The sequence below is a fragment of the Notothenia coriiceps genome, unplaced genomic scaffold (assembly GCF_000735185.1).
Source record: "Notothenia coriiceps isolate Sejong01 unplaced genomic scaffold, NC01 NC01_scaffold00002828, whole genome shotgun sequence".
NCBI classification, from domain to species: Eukaryota; Metazoa; Chordata; class Actinopteri; order Perciformes; family Nototheniidae; genus Notothenia; species Notothenia coriiceps.
Genome location: NW_011335529.1, coordinates 126,709 through 146,317, shown reverse-complemented (window position 1 = coordinate 146,317; position 19,609 = coordinate 126,709). Strand labels below are relative to the sequence as shown.

Sequence of the window (19,609 nt, the reverse complement as noted above, 5' to 3'; positions counted from 1 at the left end):
TCCGCCCGAGACCCCTTCCGGGCCCCCCCGCTGTGCTCCTGGGCTGTCAGCCCAAAACCCGTCCTCCAAACCCCCTCCACCCACCCTGCTTGAGGTTTTGGACTTTTATGTATTTTTTTAGGGACGTCTGGTCCCTTGAGGGGGGCATTCTGTCACGATTCTCATGTTATGTCACGTTTGTAGTTTTGTATGTTTGGGTTTATTTTGCTGTTCGGTTCTCCCCGTCTTGTTTTCCTCCTTGTGTATTGTCTGCTCCGTCTCCCTGTGTTTTTCCTCCCTTTCATTAGTTTCCCTGGTGTGTATGATTGTGTTCACCTGTAGCCCTTGTGTTTCTCCTCCCCTGCCGGGCTGTGTCTTGTCCTGTGATTACACCTCCCTGTATTTAGTCTTGTCTCTTCCTGTGTTCAGTGTTGGTTCGTCTTTTGTTTGTGACTGAGTTCACCGGTGAGTGTTCTGTTTTGTCCGAGTTATTTTCATTATCCTTGAAATAAAGGTTAATCAGAGTTATCTGCATTTGGGTCCTGCTTCCTTCACTCAACCGTAACAGTCTAGCCTTAAGGTGTAACTCAATTGGATTGTGTCTCGGAGGTAAATCGAACAAGCTTAAAAACGGAACTTTAATCCACTAAGGGGTTGCGTTTTGCTGACCTGTGCACTTGTTTTTTCATTTATTAGAAACCGAACCGACTCACCCCTTCGTAGAATCCCTTCAGGTAGACTTTCTCTTTGGCCTCAGCCAGCTTCTCCTTGTCATTCTGGCTCTGGATCTTCAGCTCATCACATACCAGAGGAGCGGAGAGGTTCCCATAGCCTGGGATATCAATGATGGGGACCTAACATTTGCACACACACACACACATTACAGCTCCATTCTGAAACTTGGACTGAATTTAACTTTGACTTAAATTGGTGTGTTCAATTCTGACTCGATTCAAACAGACTAGCGGGTCAGCTTACCGGCTCAAAAGGCAACACCATCTTGTCCTCAATTCCATACTTCTCCCGTAGAGCCTGTTGGAAATTAAACATTAAGAGACACATTATAAAAATGCAAAAGTCAGTGACAATAGATGTGTCACTAGTCAAATTTCTCTCTTAACAACCGTGGGTTTAGTAAACCTGCACTCAAGCTAATAACACAGCAGACTTATTTAAAAGCCCAATTAAAAAAGGCAGAAAAACATTTCTAAAACTTAATTTCAAAACTGCACTTTCATTTTCAGAGATGTCCTTTATTTCCCGGCAGACTTTATTTGAGGAGAAAAGGTTTCCTGAATAGCAGCATTCATTTTAACTGTCTGTAACCTTTACCTGTTTTTTCTTGAGGTCTCTGAGAGCAGCGATGTCATCAGGAGAATCAGAAGGCACACTGGTAACTATCCCCGTACCTGAGGAAAACACAGAGCAGCCAAAAGGTCAACACATGAAATGTATTTATGCACACACAGATCATGTGTTTCTCATTGAAATGTGCATTATATACTTTCCATGCTATCATAATGGAGTAACTAACTAACTGTGAAAAAGGGAAAGCACAAATGTGCGTGATCTGGAAACTGATAAATGTCACAGGTCGGGTTTGATTCCCCCTCTCTCAATGCTCTCCACAACCCTTCAAAACCGCGATGACACACTCGACACAAGAGATTTGTTTTTATTGAAATTCTGACATTTGACTTTCTAATTAAGGCTGTTCGGAAAGAAATCCTCAACAGGACACACAGGAACACGCTGATGAACTACTCCCCTCGAGCAACAGGCCAGAAAATAGATAGGACAGACTTCTAAAAGAACAAAAGGCACTGGGAGCAATTACATCCATTTTATACGTTAACAAATGATCTGCCTCAGGCAAAAATAAACAGCCATTATTTCTATTCATCGACATCACACTACATCACTTTGTAGATGATACGGTGACCTTGGCCTGCTGTTTAGAGGATTCCCAGTATTTTTGCACAAACTTCCACAAGAGGAAGGGGATAAAGATCAGTGCAGATTATCTGCAGGAAGTAATACCTGAAGCATAAGGGCCACATCATGTATCTTTATTTGAAACACACGGATACAAATACATCCACATAAATCACCTATTGAAAACGATGACGCTTAAACCAATGTGACAAACCTCAGCACTGCGACTTTTTCAAAGTGTTTGACTCATACCTTTGTCCTCCTTGATGGTGAGCATGGGCAGAGCGTAGATGATCTTATAGGAGGTCAGAGGAGCGCTCAGGGCACAGCCAAGGACATCCTAGAAAGAAAAAAAACGATACAGAACCTGATTTGATCTGCTCTTTAATCACATAGGCATCCTACCTGATCATGTTAGGATAGACTGACTTACATATTTGTGGGTAAAATGAAAAAGGCAGAGCAGAAGTAATCAAGTTGATTGCACCATAGCTAGGAAACCTTGATAATCAAACTGTCTTTACACTTCTAATTGACCTCTAAGACTTGATGGGTTCAATCCCTGATATGAAATAGAACTGACTGTATCTTTAGCTGAAGAAAAACACAGACAACGTTCTTACCTGTCCCAGGATTTCCATGGCCACTGGCACCACTCCATTCTCTTTGGTGAAGCCCTGGTAGGACATGTTCCTGGCAGATCTACTGGTGCCGATGAAGATGTCTCCGTTGGCTGTCTCGAAGGCGACGTACTTCATGTCGGGCCTCACCCAGCAGTTGGTCTGACCGAACATGGTCTCTGGTCTCAGAGTGGCGGCCACCAGAAAGATGTTTTTGCCTTTCATGGCGCTGGGAGAAAGATGGCTTTAGCACTTTAGTTGTGTCTCAATTTAACAGTTAGTAGTACAGTGTTTATCAAGATGAGAAACACACTTAAGTGTATATGCAAAACTGTCTGTGGTGTAGTGACCATCCTTTACACAATGTTGGCATTATAGTGTGTTCAGTGTATGTATTTCTTTACCTGCTATAGAAGACTTTGGCCTTGAACTTTGCCGTGTACGGTTCTACTATTTTCATCTTGATGAGAGTGTACTCCTGAGGTCCAACTCCCTGCAGGCGAAGACAAATGTTAGTGGGGGAAAAACAAATGACAGCTCTCAGATAATGTCAGTTCAAATCAAGAAACCCTTTTAAAGTATTTGATTGTTTTTGTTTTTACTTTTGGTGCTTACATTATAAAACAGATTTTTTTTTTATTAAATAGACTAAATGGAATTTGTTTTACATCACTATGAAACTGCTCAATTGTAACAAATTGTAAATCAAACCAACAGTCTATGTTTTTGATGTGAGGTATGTGACTTGGCATCGAAAGAAGAATCATTTCAAAATGTATTTCTTTTTGAGAAACCATTTCTTTGTAATGTTTCCTGTGTTATTGTTTGTCACAACCAATACATTATTCCACATATCCAGGAAGGTTTACCTCTCCGGTCTGCCTGTCATGGTCCATGCAGGGCTGTCCATCCTTCGGGGAGTAAACGGTATACCTGCAGAGGAGTCGAGGAAAGTCACATTATATTACAACAACAATAAAAACACAGAATGACAAAAACAATGAGACTGCCTGAGCCTAAATCCAAACTTTAAAATTAGCTGATGTCTTCACTTGAAATATTAAATATGCTTCTACCCCATGGAAAGATATGACTTTGGTAAATGACAATGTTTCAGGCAAGAGAGTCCAACTTATCTAGATAGCAAAAAAGATAAAGTGTGAGACATTATCATTTTACATAATGGCACTTCCTTACTTGTCTTTACATTACTGAAAGGAAAGTGCTACACACAAGTGACACAGTCACAGACACAACACTGAACCAGACTTTCTCAGGGAGTAGTCCGTGAGTAGATTTGGTAAAATATTTTCTTTAAAAAAATATCCAAATTGTAAAGACAATAAACATGGATTTGAGCAGAATAGGGAGATAGAGACGCAGAGCTGTTCAGAGGTTTTCAAAAAAGACTGCTTGTAAGAGCTGTACAAAAAGGAGGAGCTCTTCAAAAAAATGCTGGTGATGAGAAATAAAACAATATGGACACTCAGCTTAAGTTATTAATAAAAATAATGTTGATGTCAACGTTATGAATGAAGCATACTGTAAATAGGATTTAGTGCAATGCAAAATTATAATTTCATTTGTCTGAAATGTGTGATGTAATATTAAATCAGGAGGATTATCGATTATGGAAGTTTTTGGGCTGTTATATGGTCATTGAGTTTTCTCTTTATGTGGTAAATGGTCCTTGGTCAGAAAAAGTTTGAGGAACAACACTTTTAACAAACTCACCTTTTGCCAAATTTGATCTTTTTTCTCTCCTTGAGTGTGGTGAACTGCCACCTGACGAAGGAGTCGTAAAAGGGGTTCACATCGGTGGTGATGAATGAACGCCTCCAGTCCACCTGTGAAGTGATAACATGAAGCAGAGATTTAAGCACAGTTGAATAAATAACCCTATTTAATCATCCCTATGGCATATTTATCTTTTGGTGAATTCTCAAACAAAAATCAGACTATAGACATGTCACTCCAGTGTTTACCTCTTAACACATATAAACAGATTATTTAACCAAATGACATTGCAAGAAGGCTTTACAGTAAAAAGAAAAAGTCAAATGAAAGCAGATGTGCTTGTCGTATTTTATTGCATTACACAGTTGTTAGCTAGAGTTACGTTATTACAATTAGTCACCTTGACTCCCATCTGTTTGAGATCTTTGATAGCCAAAGGAGGGAAGTACTCCAGCCAGTGTTCGGCGTGGGCAAACTTGGTAATCTCCTGGTCACTCAGGCCCAAAGACCTCATGATGTCCCATTGGAAAGTGGCAGTTCCGGTTTTGGCCACTGCTTTACTCTTAAAGAGGAATAAAACATTATAATAACGAAAAAGAGTTATGGGTGTCATTTACTAAAACACTGTATTTGTTCCTTCATATGTGAAAACTGTCATCAATCTGCATCCGATCCTGACCTTCTTGCCCTTTGATTTGTCCTTGATGATGAATTCATCGGACACCTCTGGCTTCACCATCTCCTCTTCCTCCTCGTCTGGAAACTGTGGAGGGTTTCCATACACCTCCATCTCTCTCTTCAGCTTGTCTGCACAGGCCTGGTGGATACAATATAGATTTGTGAATACCGGGAGAAAGGAAACGTTAGTGTCTGTGTGAGGGGGTTAAAGGCAGGTATGAATTGATAAATTAATAAAAGTGGAAAAACCTAAAAAGCCGAACTGGTACTAGTACTGAATACCATGTCATTTAGTTTTCTACAATTATGAAGGGAAGTACAGACAGAAGAGTGTATTTGGCAACAACTTACATGTTGTGTTTGTTGAATGAAAGGTGGGATGTACAGTATATGGTAGGCAATGCTAAAAATGAAAACATTCCATAACTGCAGGCCAATGCCACACACACAGGAAAAAAGTCACTAACTTTGATTGGCATTCCTGTGCAGTGCAGCCCGAATGGGAAGAGGCATTTCTTCCCTTTCATGGACTGGTATCCAACAGCAAACTATGAGAAAAAAGTAGAGCATCAATGAGTGAGAGACTAGTGATCATAAGTTGAACATACTGTATGCATATCAAGTATCTTTCATGCATGCCAACTCAAGAAGCACATTTCTTAGTGTTTATCTTCATCTGTCATTGTATTCAAACTTACCTCACACTTTGACAAGCTGAACGTGTGTCCAAGGTGCAATCTGCCATTCATGTAGGGGTAGGGGAAGGTGACAAAGTACTTGGTTTTGCTGTAATAAATGGAAAAAAAAGGGTGTTATGTACAAATTGCCATGAACTGGGGAATAAAGCGGAACAATGAAGGCTCATCCTTGATACGTTAACTGTTCCACAGAAGAGCTTCATCAATACTTGCATGGCTTGTTTTTCCAACAGCAACAACAGACATGTCATAACTACCTCTAAACACATTTAAGAACAATAGGTGTTCATATTGTATCAGGAAGAGATCAGTTGAAAGAAGTAACCAGCAAAAACTGCTCTGACATTCCTGGGTATGGTAATCTATGTGAATTGCTTTATTGACAAAGAGTCTAACAACTGCATATTGAGCTATTCCTGGGTAAAGTATGTGAAGTAGAGTAGGGAATTACTCATATGGTACCTCCTCATAACAGCAGATACTCACTTTGTGCTTTCCCCAATTGTTGTCGGTGCATCAGTCTCAAATGCCTTCTCCCTCTCCCATTTCTCCTGGATCTCTATCTCAATCTTTCTCAAGAAGTCCAACTTTGCTCTTCCTTTTCGCTCCTGGAAACGAACAAAATTGATAGTTCATTAGAGAAAAGGAAGAGTAGTAAAACTATTACTTACCTGATAATATAACATAATACATTATAATTAAAAATAATAATAATAATAGAAAGTCTGTTCGAGAAGTGTTTAACAATAAAACAGCTGTTATCTCTGGTCCAGCTGTGTCAGATTTCTCTTAAGTCTATTTCTGCAGTTGGTTCGTGAACTGGCTCATGTTAGCTAATTTAGCTAACAGCTACAGTAAGTTATTGAGACGAAGCGTAACCATTGCCTATAAACCACAGGAAACATTCCTAATATTGAAATGAATTGAACATTAAACATACCGTCATTTTGAACCAAATTGAGAGCAACTGATAACTCTATTGTTTAGACAGAAGAAATAAGAGAGTGTGTAGTTTGACCAGGGAAACCCACGCCACCGGTGCCTGGCTGATGACACACAGGCTTCTCGCATGGTTTTCTGGGAAATGAAGTTCGAAGAAGTTTCAGTAGTCGTGTCGTTAGATATCTAGTGAGCTATGCATATATTTTCATGTATAAATTATTCTATTAATTTTGTATATTTGTATACACATACGGTAGGGCCACTGCTACCTATTTACCTATAGCAGTTTAATTTTGACACGAAATGATTATACCCGTCCGTCATTCGGCCTGCGTTACGACAACTCCTCTTGTGTTGCCATGCCGTAAAACACTTTTCCCCGACCTGCTTGTGAAGAGAGACAGAAGGAGGCCTTAAAGCTTATACATTTATAGACGATGAAAGCAGGGTTATTGAAACGCACTTTCATTTTATAGACAGTATTATAGTCTTTCTCACGATGATTATAGAGAATGTGGAAGCATTGAAGTCGTGGCTGGCAAAACTCCTGGAGCCAATGTGAGTGTTGAATTGAAATGACATTTAGCTCGCATGCTACATAGCTACGTTAGCTAGCTAGCAGCTGGTTTAGCCTGGCATCACTGGGACGAATATGATGGCAATTTCTTGCACGAGTTAGCAAACCCCCGTTGCCGCTAGCTGGCTTTTCACAGCTAATTGAGAGTTTATGGCTTATTCAAGGCTTAGGAAATCATGTATGAATGTACAGCGTTGGTTGCACTTTTATTTTTTATTAATAAGGCACGATGTTAGCCCACACAAATGTAACTTAATCACAGCTATGTAGCAAGTTAGTAAGCTGCAACATATATGAACTTGTATGCTGCTAAGGTTGCTATTGTCAATTATTATTAAACCATGTGTTGAATCTATTTAAATATATCCAGCGTTATAAGTTATATTATATATGTTTTTAAAGATAAAGAATTGTTTGCTCTCTTGAGTTTCCATAGTTACGCATAGTTACTCTGTCTGCCTCTTTCAAATGTAAATGTTTAAACTACATTGGAATAATAACAGGACATAGTTGTTATAAAAGAAGGCACATCAATACATGTAATAATTTACATGTGTAAAAGAGGAGGATCCGATGGTGTTATGCACACATGCACTGGTTAGGTGAAGCAGTATGAGTCATTTACTCACTCATATATTAAGGCATGCTCTTAAAACACTATCAATTTAACACAAGTCATTCTCACTGACATTAGCTTATTTTTAGACACATTATTCACATTATGACCCTTTTTGGTTCTCTGAGGTAAAATGGAAGTGATGGTAGTTTTAAGATGTTATTTGTGTACTAATACATAGTCCATCTAGTTATGTCTTTTTAGTTATACATTAGCTTTGAGTTGTGAGTGCTTTCCCAGGACTTTGTGATATTAATTCAGAAACTGGACTAGCACTTTAAGCATGGTAAAATATATACCATTTAGATAATATGGTACGTCATTTGGTTTGGTAAACGTTTGGTTGGTATTTTCAAAAAAATTTGTAGCAATGTTTTGCTCTGCAGGTATTTTGAAAGTCTCACTTGGTACCTACTATTATTAGGCCTATGTTGCCAATGATATACAATTTGTTGCAGTTGGTTTAATTATAAACCATATTTAGTTCACTGTCTCAGTTTTGTCTTCTACTTGTCTTCCCTGTTTCATTTATTTAGTAGTTTAGCCTTTATAACCTTTTTGGTATGTTTCTTTTCTTTTGTATTGGTAAAGCAAGGTAGCTGCTAGCTGACATTAAACATGTATTTATTTTAATCTACAGATGTGATGCTGACCCCTCTGCGTTAGCCAACTATGTGGTGGCTCTTGTGAAGAAGGACAAACCGGAGAAAGAGCTGAAAGCACTTTGTGCTGATCAGCTTGATGTCTTCCTACAAAAAGGTAGGAGTGCAACATAAAACTACTGCTGATATGAGTGAACGCAACAAACAGTTTTTCTATTGTTTCTAGCTCAGGTGGGTCAGGATAGTTGTCCAGCAGAGATTTACATCATTCAGCTAACAAGCTAACTTTATTTTCATTTATCTTGTGGATCCCCAATATAGCAATAAGAGGTTGTCTTATGTCATTTGTATGTATTTTATTCCCCCTCGGATGACTCTGGGAATAACCTTTATTACATGAAACATCGTTGCTTAGCTTGCGTGGTGCTTTATTTCTTGAATGTTTGAAATGATTTAATCTCTGTTCGGTTTCTGTGCTGTTATTTATTTAGTATTCACTAGACATCTAATGCGCCATGATTCATCTCGTCTTTGCAGAGACAACAGGATTTGTCGATAAACTTTTTGAATGTCTGACAACAAAGAACTACCTTGGAAACCCTGTTGCCAAGGAAGTCCCTAAAGAAGAGGTCAAACCACCTGCAGTCAAAACTGATGTTGTGGAGGTAAGAAAAGTTTGAGTTTATAAGAAAATGACTCTGAAATTAATGTAAAGAGCCCTGTTACAAAAAATTAGTTTTTACAAAAATACTTTTGTAGATGATAACCAAACAAAGACAGAATATAGTTTACGATGTTTCTAAATGGGGCTTTGGATCCATTCTTACCAGACTCAGAACTGTATTGGTATTCCCAAATCTCATTCTGTGTTTTAAAACATAAAATGTAGATTTAAAAAAATTAACTGTTTTGTTTCCCAAAAGGCTGAAACTCCGGAGGAGGACCGAGAAAACAGGCGGAGGAGAAGTCCTCTGAGAAACAACGAGTCCAGGTATGGCTGTGGCTTCAGGGGTGTGTTTCATGTCAGCTGAATTAAAAAGCGTAAAGTTCTCCAGATACTGTTCTGACACATGACAAATGCAGTCCTAGTCTCATGCTGACACTACCAATACCGCTGTGTAGTTGTGTAGGGAACTTAAGGTTGCAGGGTGACAGCTCGTTTCATATCCCATGAGTCCTGCTCTTAGCTTGATGAGACCCTGGTGTCCAGTATCCTGTCCCTTGTTTGTAACGCAGCTAGTCAAAAGAACGTTGTACATTCAGAATAACAGATTAAGTGTTCAATGAGCTTTGATAATGCATGATTTGTATTCTAAAGCATTTAATCAGTGTTTTTATGACAGAAACGTTTTAACTTATCACTTACAACAATTACTATTCCTGTACTATCGCTGTGTGAAGTGAATTGTACATCACACTTCCTGTAGATTTGAAAAACGTTCTAAAAACAACTTGTCTAAAAAAAGCCCGGTTCTCTCTTCAGTACTGTCAAATAAAGGCCACTAGAACCAATGCAAAAATATTAGTATCTAGTTTTTCAGACCTACATTTGCCTTAGCTGGTTTAAGATGAATATTCAATTTTTGCTCTAACTTATCAACCACACAGGGCCCGCGATGACAGAAGGCGAGATGAGCGAAAGCGGCGCGACTTCGATCGGCACGGGAAAAGCCTCAGCGACTCACACCGCGAGCGGGAGCGCCACGAGCGGCGCAGGGGCAGCCCCCGGGGGAGGAGCTATAGCCGGAGCAGGAGCCGGAGCAGGAGCAGGAGTGGCAGCCGAGGAAAGAGCAGAGACAGAGAGCACAGAGGAGGCAGAGGTGAGAAAACGTCCACAACAACCAATAACAACAGCCCAAGGGACCAGACCCAGGAGTGCAGAAGCTCCTGAAGCTTCTGTCGGCACAGTCGAACTGTCCTCACTGATGCAGAAGTGCTGCTGGAGACTGGATCTAGCTATTTGTATTGTTTTCTGTTGGTCAGTGTTGCTGGGAGTTTTTATTAATAAGAAATTATGTGGACAGCTTTGCAGTCACATCAGTGGGGATTCAACAACATGGCCTGGAATTGGCCTTATCACCTGCAGGGTTACGGTAATTTACATCCGTGTTTTAAATAGTGGGAGAAGTCGCTGTTTTTAAATGTACAGGGTTTTGTCCACTGCTCTACTTTAATACTTTTACTTATATGTTGTGTTTAAATACCTCTTCCTGCTTGTCTTTGCCAGACTACAAGTCCAAGTTTGAGTTGGAAAGGAAGGATACAGACTGCTACAACTCTTCCAACACGTCCGTCTCCCAGCAGCAGCAGCAGCAGCAGCAGCACCAGTCTCCTCTGCTTCCCCTGCCCACACCCCAGCACCCCTTTTCCTCAACGTCATCCGCAGGAGTCCCGGGAGCTGGCGGTGTTTCCGTGGTTAATGCGGCCCACCTGCCCGATAGCACCACAGACAGCTGGTCGGGCTACTACAGCGCCCAGAGGCAAGATGGTGTCGGCAAGCCGTTCTGCAACAAGAATGTTTCGCTCAAACAGCGCTGCAGGGATTACGACGGTAGGAACATTATCATTTTTTCTCCTTGTCTTTTCATTTCTTCTTTCTATCAATCTTTTTTATTGTTTTTCTTTGGCTGAAACTTCTTCATGTAAGAGCCTATTGATTTTTACAGTTGTTTTTCCTGTGTACATTCTATCATTATCTTCCCATGAGGGTTATTTATTGCCTTGTTTAGTCTCATCACTAATGACCACTGTTTAGCACTCCTCTCTCTTCTCCCCAGTGAAAGGCAGCAGCCCCACCCCCCCCCCTCCCCAGAGACACGCATAAGGTTTAAACTTACCCACTGCCCCTGAAGCTCACTGCTATCTGTCACATTGCTTAAACACAGCCATTAGGGACCCAGTTTCTTAATGAGACTGTGGGGTAAATACATGCACTGTGATCATGTCCTTGCTGCTTTTAACTCGGAGAAGCAGCTTGTCATCTTGTTTATTTAGTCCTATTGCTTCTTTCATTCCAGTCATTTATTTGTGAATTAATTGGACTTTCAGGGCCCCAATCCTATTGGATAGATAAGGGTACAAATAGGTATTTAATGGCATCTAAGGAGAAAGTAATAAGGAGATTTTAGGTTTTGCCTAGATGATAGTTGTTTATGCTTCCCTAAACTTCAGAAATACATAACTACTTAATATGAAAAGGATAACATTTGATCTTTGTCTCCCTCTCTGTCACAGAAAAGGGATTTTGTGTCCGTGGTGACCTTTGTTTATTCGACCACGGCAACGACCCTCTCATCGTTGATGATGTGAATCTACCGAACATTATTCCGTTCCCTCCCCCGCCTGTTATGCCCCCCCCCGGTGGCCTGCCCATGCCTCCGATGACCGAGCCACCCCCTCCCCTCAGGATGCCTGCGATGCCACTTTACGGCCAGCCGCCACCACCGGGGGTCTTCCCCATGACCGGTAAGTAGCACCGCCACAGCGAGCAGAAATGTCAACCACTATAAAACACAAAAAGTATTGTGACAGCAACTGGTGACTTTTGGTTAGTACAAACCACTGCAGCTAGTTATTCCATAAGGCGCCGCAAGACACATTCTCCTCCTTTGCTGGTTATTTGCTAACTTGGACTGATTGGTAATCTCTTATTTCTTTACTTACGTACTGCATTGTATACATGACCGTGTATAGCTGAATCAGGTAACATCTGACAAAACAAAACAAAACTTGGTTGTTTTTGTGACCAAATTTGACTTCTTTCTTGGATGTAGAAGCAGCCCTAGGAAGAAGCTTTCATAAGGCTGCTCTTACACACCATCCTGTCTATTGGGCCCGTTCCAGCCGTTGCCTTAATTATAATGGTTCTTGAAAATTAGTTTAAAGTTTGGATCTAATTTGCTATTATTTTTTCTGCTATAAATCAGATCCAAAAATATATTGATCACATTGTTCGAAGCATTACATTTGACAGATGTTATCAGTTTCTGCCAACATCATACTGTCTTTATAAAGCAACTGGTGGGGCATGAAAAAAGTTTTAGTGGCACGAACCAAAGACTCACTGTCCTCATAAACCTGAGACAATAGCTTGGGCTTGTGTCTCCCTCAGGACCCCCACTGATAGCAACTAGTGGGATTGAAACCCCCAACCACCCAACGGCAATCACTGCTTCCCCTCCCATCGGACCGCCCGGTGTGGGGCTGCCGCCTACTCTTCCTCCTCCTCCTCCTCCTCCTCCTCCTCCTCCTCCTCCGCCTCCTCCTCCCTCCTCGTCTTCATCTGTGTCTCTTCGTCCCCAATATGTCCAGTCTGAATGTAAGCAGCGATGCTTTTCCTATTCAGATTTGGAAATGATGTTCTTTTTTTTCTGCTTTCCTGTTTCATGTTTAATTACAGTACAATACCATTTCTCATGTTAAAGACTAAGCTAGTACTCTGTTTCCTTTCATTATACATTGGGTTATGACTATGCAGAATGTGAAGCAAGTGTTCCTTCAGGCTGCAGTAACAGCTGTTGGCCAGAGGGTGGCACTGTTTATTAACCAAAGACAAATTAGCTATGAGCAATTAACATGCCTCATTTGATATGTTGAGTGCTTTTCCCATAATTCAACTCCATAAATAAATCAGGTTGAATAGAAAGCTAAGCCTGAGTTCAAAATGGAGTCGGTCTATTTTTAGATACTTACAAACTCAGGTTTTTAAATTTAAATAAAGACTCGGATAGTCAACATCGTAACTGTCATGTGAGGTGCCTTTTTGCTGCAGATAAGAGTTACTCTCTTATGCCGTTTCATCTTCCTATAATATATATTTATCTAGCAGTATTGCCGTACTTTTATTTTACCATTTTTATCTTTGAATTAGTTCGTTTTTCTTCTTGATACAATATATGTATCTTATAATGTACTCAGAGATGTATTTGTGTACAGTCGCAAGTTGCTGTCACTGACATTTTTAAAAGGATATTTTTTACACGATAGTTGTGTGCGAGATAAGTCACTAAATGTCAGGTAGTACGTACTTATGTATACAGGACTGCGTAGGCTCACTGTGCGGTTTATTTTTCACACTTTAAGGCTGTTCAGAGTGTTTTGTATTCCCTCTAAACTTAAATGTGTTTTTTCATTGTTTACACATTAGATAACTATGACCCAGAGGGCTATAACCCAGAATCCCCTGCCCTGACTGCCGCCGGTCGTAACCCGTACAGTCAGTTCATTCCCCGGGTGCACACGCAGCGCTCCAACCTCATCGGCCTCACCTCCAACGAAGGACAAGGCTCCAGAGGTAACAAGTGTTAGCCTTCTTAGTACTCACACTCTTCCCCAAACCAAACGGAAAGGTTGTGCACAATGACGGACAGCTAGTGTTTATGATTGTTTCTCAGTGATATGTCTGTGTGATTGTCTTCCAGCTGCCAACATAGTGATCCAGACAGAGCCTGCCACTGCAGCCAGCACTCCTGGAAGCAACGTGTCCCGTTTCAACGCAGAGCAGGACAACAGGAAGAGGAGCATGGGGCCCAGCATAGCAGAGGGACCAGCGCCTAAGCAATCTTGGGTTGATAAGTAAGAACAGAAACATTTAAAAAGTTTCCCCTGCCATAAGATAGGAAGATTTGAAAGGGAGATGCCTGGAACCCATGTAAACTGTACTGCGTCAGGGTGAAACCAACACAAAATAAGTAAAGGTTTCCTCACATACCAAGAAAGGAAGGGGGGACCTGATCATAGACACTCTCACTGAACAGGATCTGGTTTTCTTCATAAATGTAAAGAAAAAAGTGGACCAGGTGAAATTTGATCAAACAATTCTGTGCGTTACCCCCATTTCCTTTTACTGCAATAAGAGCCTTGTTTCAAACCAAGGTGACTCATAGACCAGTAGCCTATCTCTTGAGTTAGGTGTTGGAGGCAGTATCACACAAAGGCCTGCAACTGCTCCACTAGAAATTCATCTCGAGTGTCAACCAGGTTCATGTGTTCCTCTTTTTAAAGTATGGCTTGTAGGATCTTCAACATAATGGCAGAAACTCAAACCTTAGGTCCACTATCTTTGTTCCCTTTCTCTGCCTATCATCAAAATCTTGTCTGTTTTTTTCTTTTATTCCTCCTTAAAATCATGACCGTGTTAAACTTCAGATGTAATCAGTGTTCTTCTTGTTTTAGGCCAAGCTTTAACATCCAACACAAGAACACTTTTCCCAAGAGGTATCACTATGTGAACACCAAGTTGGAAGTGCGCAAGATCCCACGTGAGCTCAACAACATCACCCAGCTCAACGAGCACTTCAGCAAGTTCGGAACCATCGTCAACATCCAGGTAAAATGCTGCTTTGAAACAAGCCACCCGACTAAGGGCTAAAGTTCAAGGCTACATTGTTTACAAGCTTTCATCCTAAACACATTCCTAATCTGCTTTGCTCCACTCTCAATCCAGGTTGTGTTTGGTGGCGACCCAGAGGCGGCATTGATCCAGTACACAAAGAATGAAGAGGCCAGGCGAGCCATCTCCAGCACCGAGGCGGTCCTCCAAAACCGCTTCATACGTGTGTACTGGCACCGCGAGCCCGGCACCAACCCCACAGGCCTGCTGCAGCAGCAGCAAGAGCAGAGCTGTGGGGGCCAGGCGGTGGGGTCTGCACCCATCCATGGGCTGCAGCACAGCAACATGCATAAGGTTGGCATCAAGAGCTTAATCTCAATCTTTATTTATTTATATAGCCCATTTAAAACCACCTCAGTTGACCAAAGTGCTGTACTGGGAACAACCACAATACAAAAATAACACAATAGGTGTAAAATAATAAAACAATAATTAAAAATCACAATAACTAGAAACTTATAAAAATCACTTTCAAATGTCAAAATGTTACGTTCAACTAGTATTAAAAGCCAGTGCAAAGAGGTGGGTTTTTCGCTGAGGTGAAATTTGCTCAGAAAGATGTTTTTAACCTTTTCATGCTGATTATCTCTTGCCCTGCTTCCGCAACCTCTCACGAGATATACCTTTTCTCCCTTTTCTTTTAGATGCAGGTGATCCATCAGCACAATCCAGCTGCGTATGTGTTGAACAAGACCGTGCCCAAGCACCGCTTGCCAGCCCTGCCGGAGGTCCCAGCTCCAACCAAAGCAGACAGCCTGAACCCAAACACAGATGCTGTCACCGTACGTTCATGTCTTGAAGTTATGCCCTATGACCTGGTTCATTTTCCAATTTCAAATGATTTTGGAATACGACACTTCTTAATGTCTTCAGCAGAATACCTAATGTCAGGCACCATGTGTGTCTGTTAGGGGCCGCTTAAGTTAAACAAATAACACAGCTGTAGGCGGCTGTACTTTTCATCTTAATGCTAATCCCAGCAAGCTAACGTGCACATGTTTAAGCGGGTACTTTAAACTACATTAACTATCTTAGATAAGTGTATTTGCTTGCTCGGTATAAAATACAGACCTGAAATCAGTGGGTCCAGACTCTTGATTTTCTGTCACAGGCTAAAAAAGATCTCAAGGTTGAACATGTCGGTTGAACAGTAAAAACACTGCGTTGTGTGCTATTGCAAAAAGGGGAACTCTATTACCGCCATGAAACTAGAGAATATTCCCGTCCAGTGATGCAGACCAGCCATTCTTACAGCCTCAGGGATATAAGAATATAAGCAAAAATAGCATTATAAATAATAATTTGATGTTGTATATCAATGCATTCTTGCTCTTTTAAATTGCAGATTTATAAAAGTAATTCTGATGAACTGATCAGTGTTTCTCTCTCTCTCTCTCTCTCTCTCTCTCTCTCTCTCTCTCTCTCTCTCTCTCTCTCTCTCTCTCTCTCTCGTGCTTAGGTGATACCTGCACTGACAAACACCCAGAAGAGCCCTTACAATTCAACAACCCTCAAGTCCTCCTCAAAGAGCTATGGGAGAACAGGAAAAGCACTAGAAGCACAGGAAGTCCACAAGAAGAAACAGGCATGTGGCTTCACTTTTGAGAATGTACACCAGCATGAACAAACGTGTTTCAACCCCAGGGAATTAATTTGTATTCAATTCATTTTCCTTTTTAGGAGGCATTTAAACTCCAGCAGGACATGAGAAAGAAGAAGCAAGAGATGTTGAAGACACAGATGGAGTGTCAGAAGGTAAGAAGGGCTCAATATTCCTTCCTTCGACTGTCCCTTCACTTTTATTCCCGTCCATTCTTTTACACCTTCGTCTCTCACTGGTTATCTTCTTCCTCCAGGCCTTGATAAACCGCCTGGATAAGAACCGAGGGATGAGACCCGAGGAGCGAGCCAACATCATGAAGACCCTGAAGGAGCTGACGGAGAAGATCGCGCAGTTGCAGAATGAAATGAACCCCGCCTCCCAGGTATCCAGCGCCAAACCAAACCACGCCCAGTCCAAGACCAAGACTGATGTGAGTCGAAGTCACTTTGGTCGGGAGCATGGTGGAGTGCTTCATCTCCTTTTTATACACACACAGCCAAGTGGAGTTTCGACTAGCCACTCTAGAAATTGTACATTTTCTTTGCTCTTAAGTGTTTGGTAAACAAGGTTTTCTCTTTGTACAGGCCCAGAAGGAGTTGCTGGATGCTGAGTTGGACTTTCACAAGAAAATGAGCTCTGGAGAGGACACAACAGACCTCAAGAGGAAACTAGGACAGCTACAGGTTGAGGTAATGACACACAAACACACACGGTACATAACACTGCTTCACAAAGGCCTATCAAGACACACACAATAACATAGACAGTCATCGCTTTACATTAGCAGTGCTTTTCTTGAGTGCTGACATTTGAGCATGTCATACAAAGAAATGCTTTAGAAGATGATGTCAGTCCAGACTAAGAGATAAGGAGAAGACTAAAGAAAAGCCAGAAAAAAAGCATTTAGCTGAAGAAAATGTTCTACTGTTGTTAGCACTGATGCTAATTTGAATGCCAATGGATGAAATTCAAATTCTATGAAAACACTAAATTGACTGAAGCAAATTAGTTGATATACTTTTCTAACATCATGAAAATATTTATATATGAGATTAGAAATAGCTTTAATATGATTCCAAGGCTATTATTGAATTTAGACATTGTGCACAACATTTCCTCTCTTCTTTTAAACCAGCAGCGTGCAGACGAGGTCGCTTGTGTCACAAGATCAGCCCAACAAGAACATGGCTTTTGTTAGCAACACCCTGCATAGCATGTTCCCCCCCCCCCTTCCCCTGTGGGTCCTAAATGAGCTAGATATTAAAAATGCATATCCATCCAAACCCAGCCCTCCTCCTGCACTTTAAACTGCAGCCACTTAAGCAAGCCCAGAGGAGCGGCCGGCTAACGAAGCCAAATCACACCCGTCCTCCGCTGACGGAGCCCGTCACATTAAAGTTTGAGCCGCCGGGCCTCGTTAGAAAATCGCGGGATGACAATTAGTGGGAGAAGTGAGCGAAGGACAAATGGATGAGAGAGTGGTTGTGAGAGTGTGGAGTGGTTAGGAAGCGAGTAGATGCTGCTTTAAATATGGAGGAGTGACAACTAATGGTAAAGGGTGCAGAGTGACAGAAGGGGAGTTGGAGAATATATAAGCTCTAAGAAAAAGGAAATTGTGTGAAGGCTAAATAGGGATGCCAAATTTAATTAGTTTGTTTTCACTTTGAAAAGCCGCTTCAAGGCGCAGGTTTTCCACATCTGTTCCTAATGATTATTTTAACACAGCCAGCTTTCACTCTTTTAATGTAGTCCACGTTGGTTGAAAGAAAAGCAAAAGCAGTCAGTCGTTGCATAACATTAAACCCCCCCCCCCTCTGTCCTGTTTCAGGCCACCAGGCTGGGTCTGATTCGGCCTCCAACGGGCCGAGGGCGGGGCCGAGGGAAGATGGAGCCCGGTGCGGGACACGTGGGCCGGGGCAGGGGGCGGAGCCGGGACATGATGGGGCGGGGGGGGACTGTGAACCGCATGTCGGTGGACCACAGACCCAGAGCCCTGGCTATTTTGGGGGTCACTCAGGAGGAGAAGGAGGAGCTAATGCCGCACTTTGTGGTGAGGACTGAGCTACTCACACTTCTTTTATTTATTTTTGTTTAGTTTCTGATTTGATGATTGAAGAATTCAACTGAAATGTAATACTGTTTTTTCTTTTTTTACTTAGAAATTTGGTGAGATTGAAGAGGTCCGAGATCAAGACGCCAACACTGTTGTCATGACCTTTAAGTCCCGAAGTGAAGCAGAGAATGTAAGTCCCATTACTGCTCGTCTGTCTTTGCTTCTTTCAATTGTTTTTGTTTTTTGAGTGGTACAAAAACAGTAAAGCTTTTAGTAAAACTTGGCCACTGTGTTCCCGTATTGTTTTCCAGGCAGCTAACCAGGGAGCTAAGTTCAAAGGTCGTGTGCTGCAGATATCCTGGTACAAGCCCAAGACGCCCTCCGTTACAACTGAGCCAGAGGAGGAAGAGGCTAAAGATGATGAAAATACGGTACGACACACTAACCCAGGCACTTAAAGGGGAACATGCAAGGGCGGACTGGCCATCTGTAGAATCCGGAGAGCCACAGAACGGCCGGTCGTCAAGGGCCGATGATGACCGGCCCGGCCCTTTTAAAAATAAATGGTTTAACGTCATCATTTAAGTTGCGCTGACAGCCGACAGAGGGCGACAGCGGCCGCTAATGCAGCTGTGTGGTTCTTATCTCTCAAATAATCTGACACGAAGAAGAAAAAAGACCGGTCAGAGAGCTGAATACATTTGTGTATCATACAAAGAGAAGGGATTAGACGGCAGACAGGGAAAATGGAAAAACATGGATAAAAATCAAAGAAAACTAAAAGAAAAGGGTGCGGCCGAGAAGGCAAGAGGAAAAAAAGTTGAAGTCACTCGCAGGTGAAGCATCCTAATGTCGCAAATTGACAGACCTTTTTGGCAGCAGCGCTGCTAGTGCTACTAGCACTATCAGCAGCTTAGAAGTGCAAGATGATGAAGAGAGTGATGAGGGCGTGAGTCTGAGTTCAGATATACAGCCAGCCTGCGTTCATGATGAGGGACAGAGAGTTGAGCTGGCACGTACAACTGCAGAGCAAGAGCAAGAGCAAGAGGTGGTACTACTATAGAGAAGACAAGTATATTCAATCTAGTTTTTCCAGTTGGTGTGTGTTGCTCATGCAAGGTCTTTCTTGGTCTTGGATTAAACGTAGTGACTAGATGGTACATTGTTAACAAAAATAA

At 41.7% G+C, this 19,609-nt stretch overlaps 2 protein-coding genes across 6 annotated transcripts in view; one reads left to right on the top strand and one right to left on the bottom strand.

Annotated features, from left to right (window-relative positions):
• The window catches only part of lars1 (leucyl-tRNA synthetase 1), a 21,770-nt gene extending 15,077 nt beyond the window's left edge, over positions 1-6,693 (bottom strand). The window contains exons 1-14 of the mRNA XM_010765945.1: positions 6,588-6,693; positions 6,134-6,255; positions 5,648-5,735; positions 5,417-5,497; positions 4,951-5,088; positions 4,672-4,833; positions 4,269-4,381; positions 3,404-3,467; positions 2,939-3,027; positions 2,538-2,763; positions 2,167-2,254; positions 1,312-1,388; positions 958-1,011; positions 693-833 (exon numbers count right to left, since the gene is read on the bottom strand). Coding sequence (XP_010764247.1) covers positions 693-833; positions 958-1,011; positions 1,312-1,388; positions 2,167-2,254; positions 2,538-2,763; positions 2,939-3,027; positions 3,404-3,467; positions 4,269-4,381; positions 4,672-4,833; positions 4,951-5,088; positions 5,417-5,497; positions 5,648-5,735; positions 6,134-6,255; positions 6,588-6,593 — 1,449 coding nt within the window. The 5' untranslated portion in view covers positions 6,594-6,693. The remainder of the gene's footprint in view (positions 1-692; positions 834-957; positions 1,012-1,311; positions 1,389-2,166; positions 2,255-2,537; positions 2,764-2,938; positions 3,028-3,403; positions 3,468-4,268; positions 4,382-4,671; positions 4,834-4,950; positions 5,089-5,416; positions 5,498-5,647; positions 5,736-6,133; positions 6,256-6,587) is intronic.
• A 282-nt stretch (positions 6,694-6,975) lies between these two features.
• The window catches only part of rbm27 (RNA binding motif protein 27), a 17,308-nt gene continuing 4,674 nt past the window's right edge, over positions 6,976-19,609 (top strand). The window contains exons 1-20 of one of the 5 annotated variants that reach the window (XM_010765941.1): positions 6,976-7,147; positions 8,423-8,541; positions 8,922-9,049; positions 9,308-9,375; positions 9,993-10,204; positions 10,612-10,935; positions 11,619-11,849; positions 12,496-12,702; positions 13,531-13,677; positions 13,805-13,958; positions 14,559-14,712; positions 14,830-15,069; positions 15,420-15,557; positions 16,235-16,360; positions 16,456-16,530; positions 16,632-16,760; positions 16,963-17,067; positions 18,207-18,428; positions 18,538-18,621; positions 18,743-18,862. In XM_010765941.1, coding sequence (XP_010764243.1) covers positions 7,089-7,147; positions 8,423-8,541; positions 8,922-9,049; positions 9,308-9,375; positions 9,993-10,204; positions 10,612-10,935; positions 11,619-11,849; positions 12,496-12,702; positions 13,531-13,677; positions 13,805-13,958; positions 14,559-14,712; positions 14,830-15,069; positions 15,420-15,557; positions 16,235-16,360; positions 16,456-16,530; positions 16,632-16,760; positions 16,963-17,067; positions 18,207-18,428; positions 18,538-18,621; positions 18,743-18,862 — 3,042 coding nt within the window. In that variant the 5' untranslated portion in view covers positions 6,976-7,088. The other 4 variants (XM_010765940.1, XM_010765942.1, XM_010765943.1 and 1 more) reach the window with 4 other exon arrangements.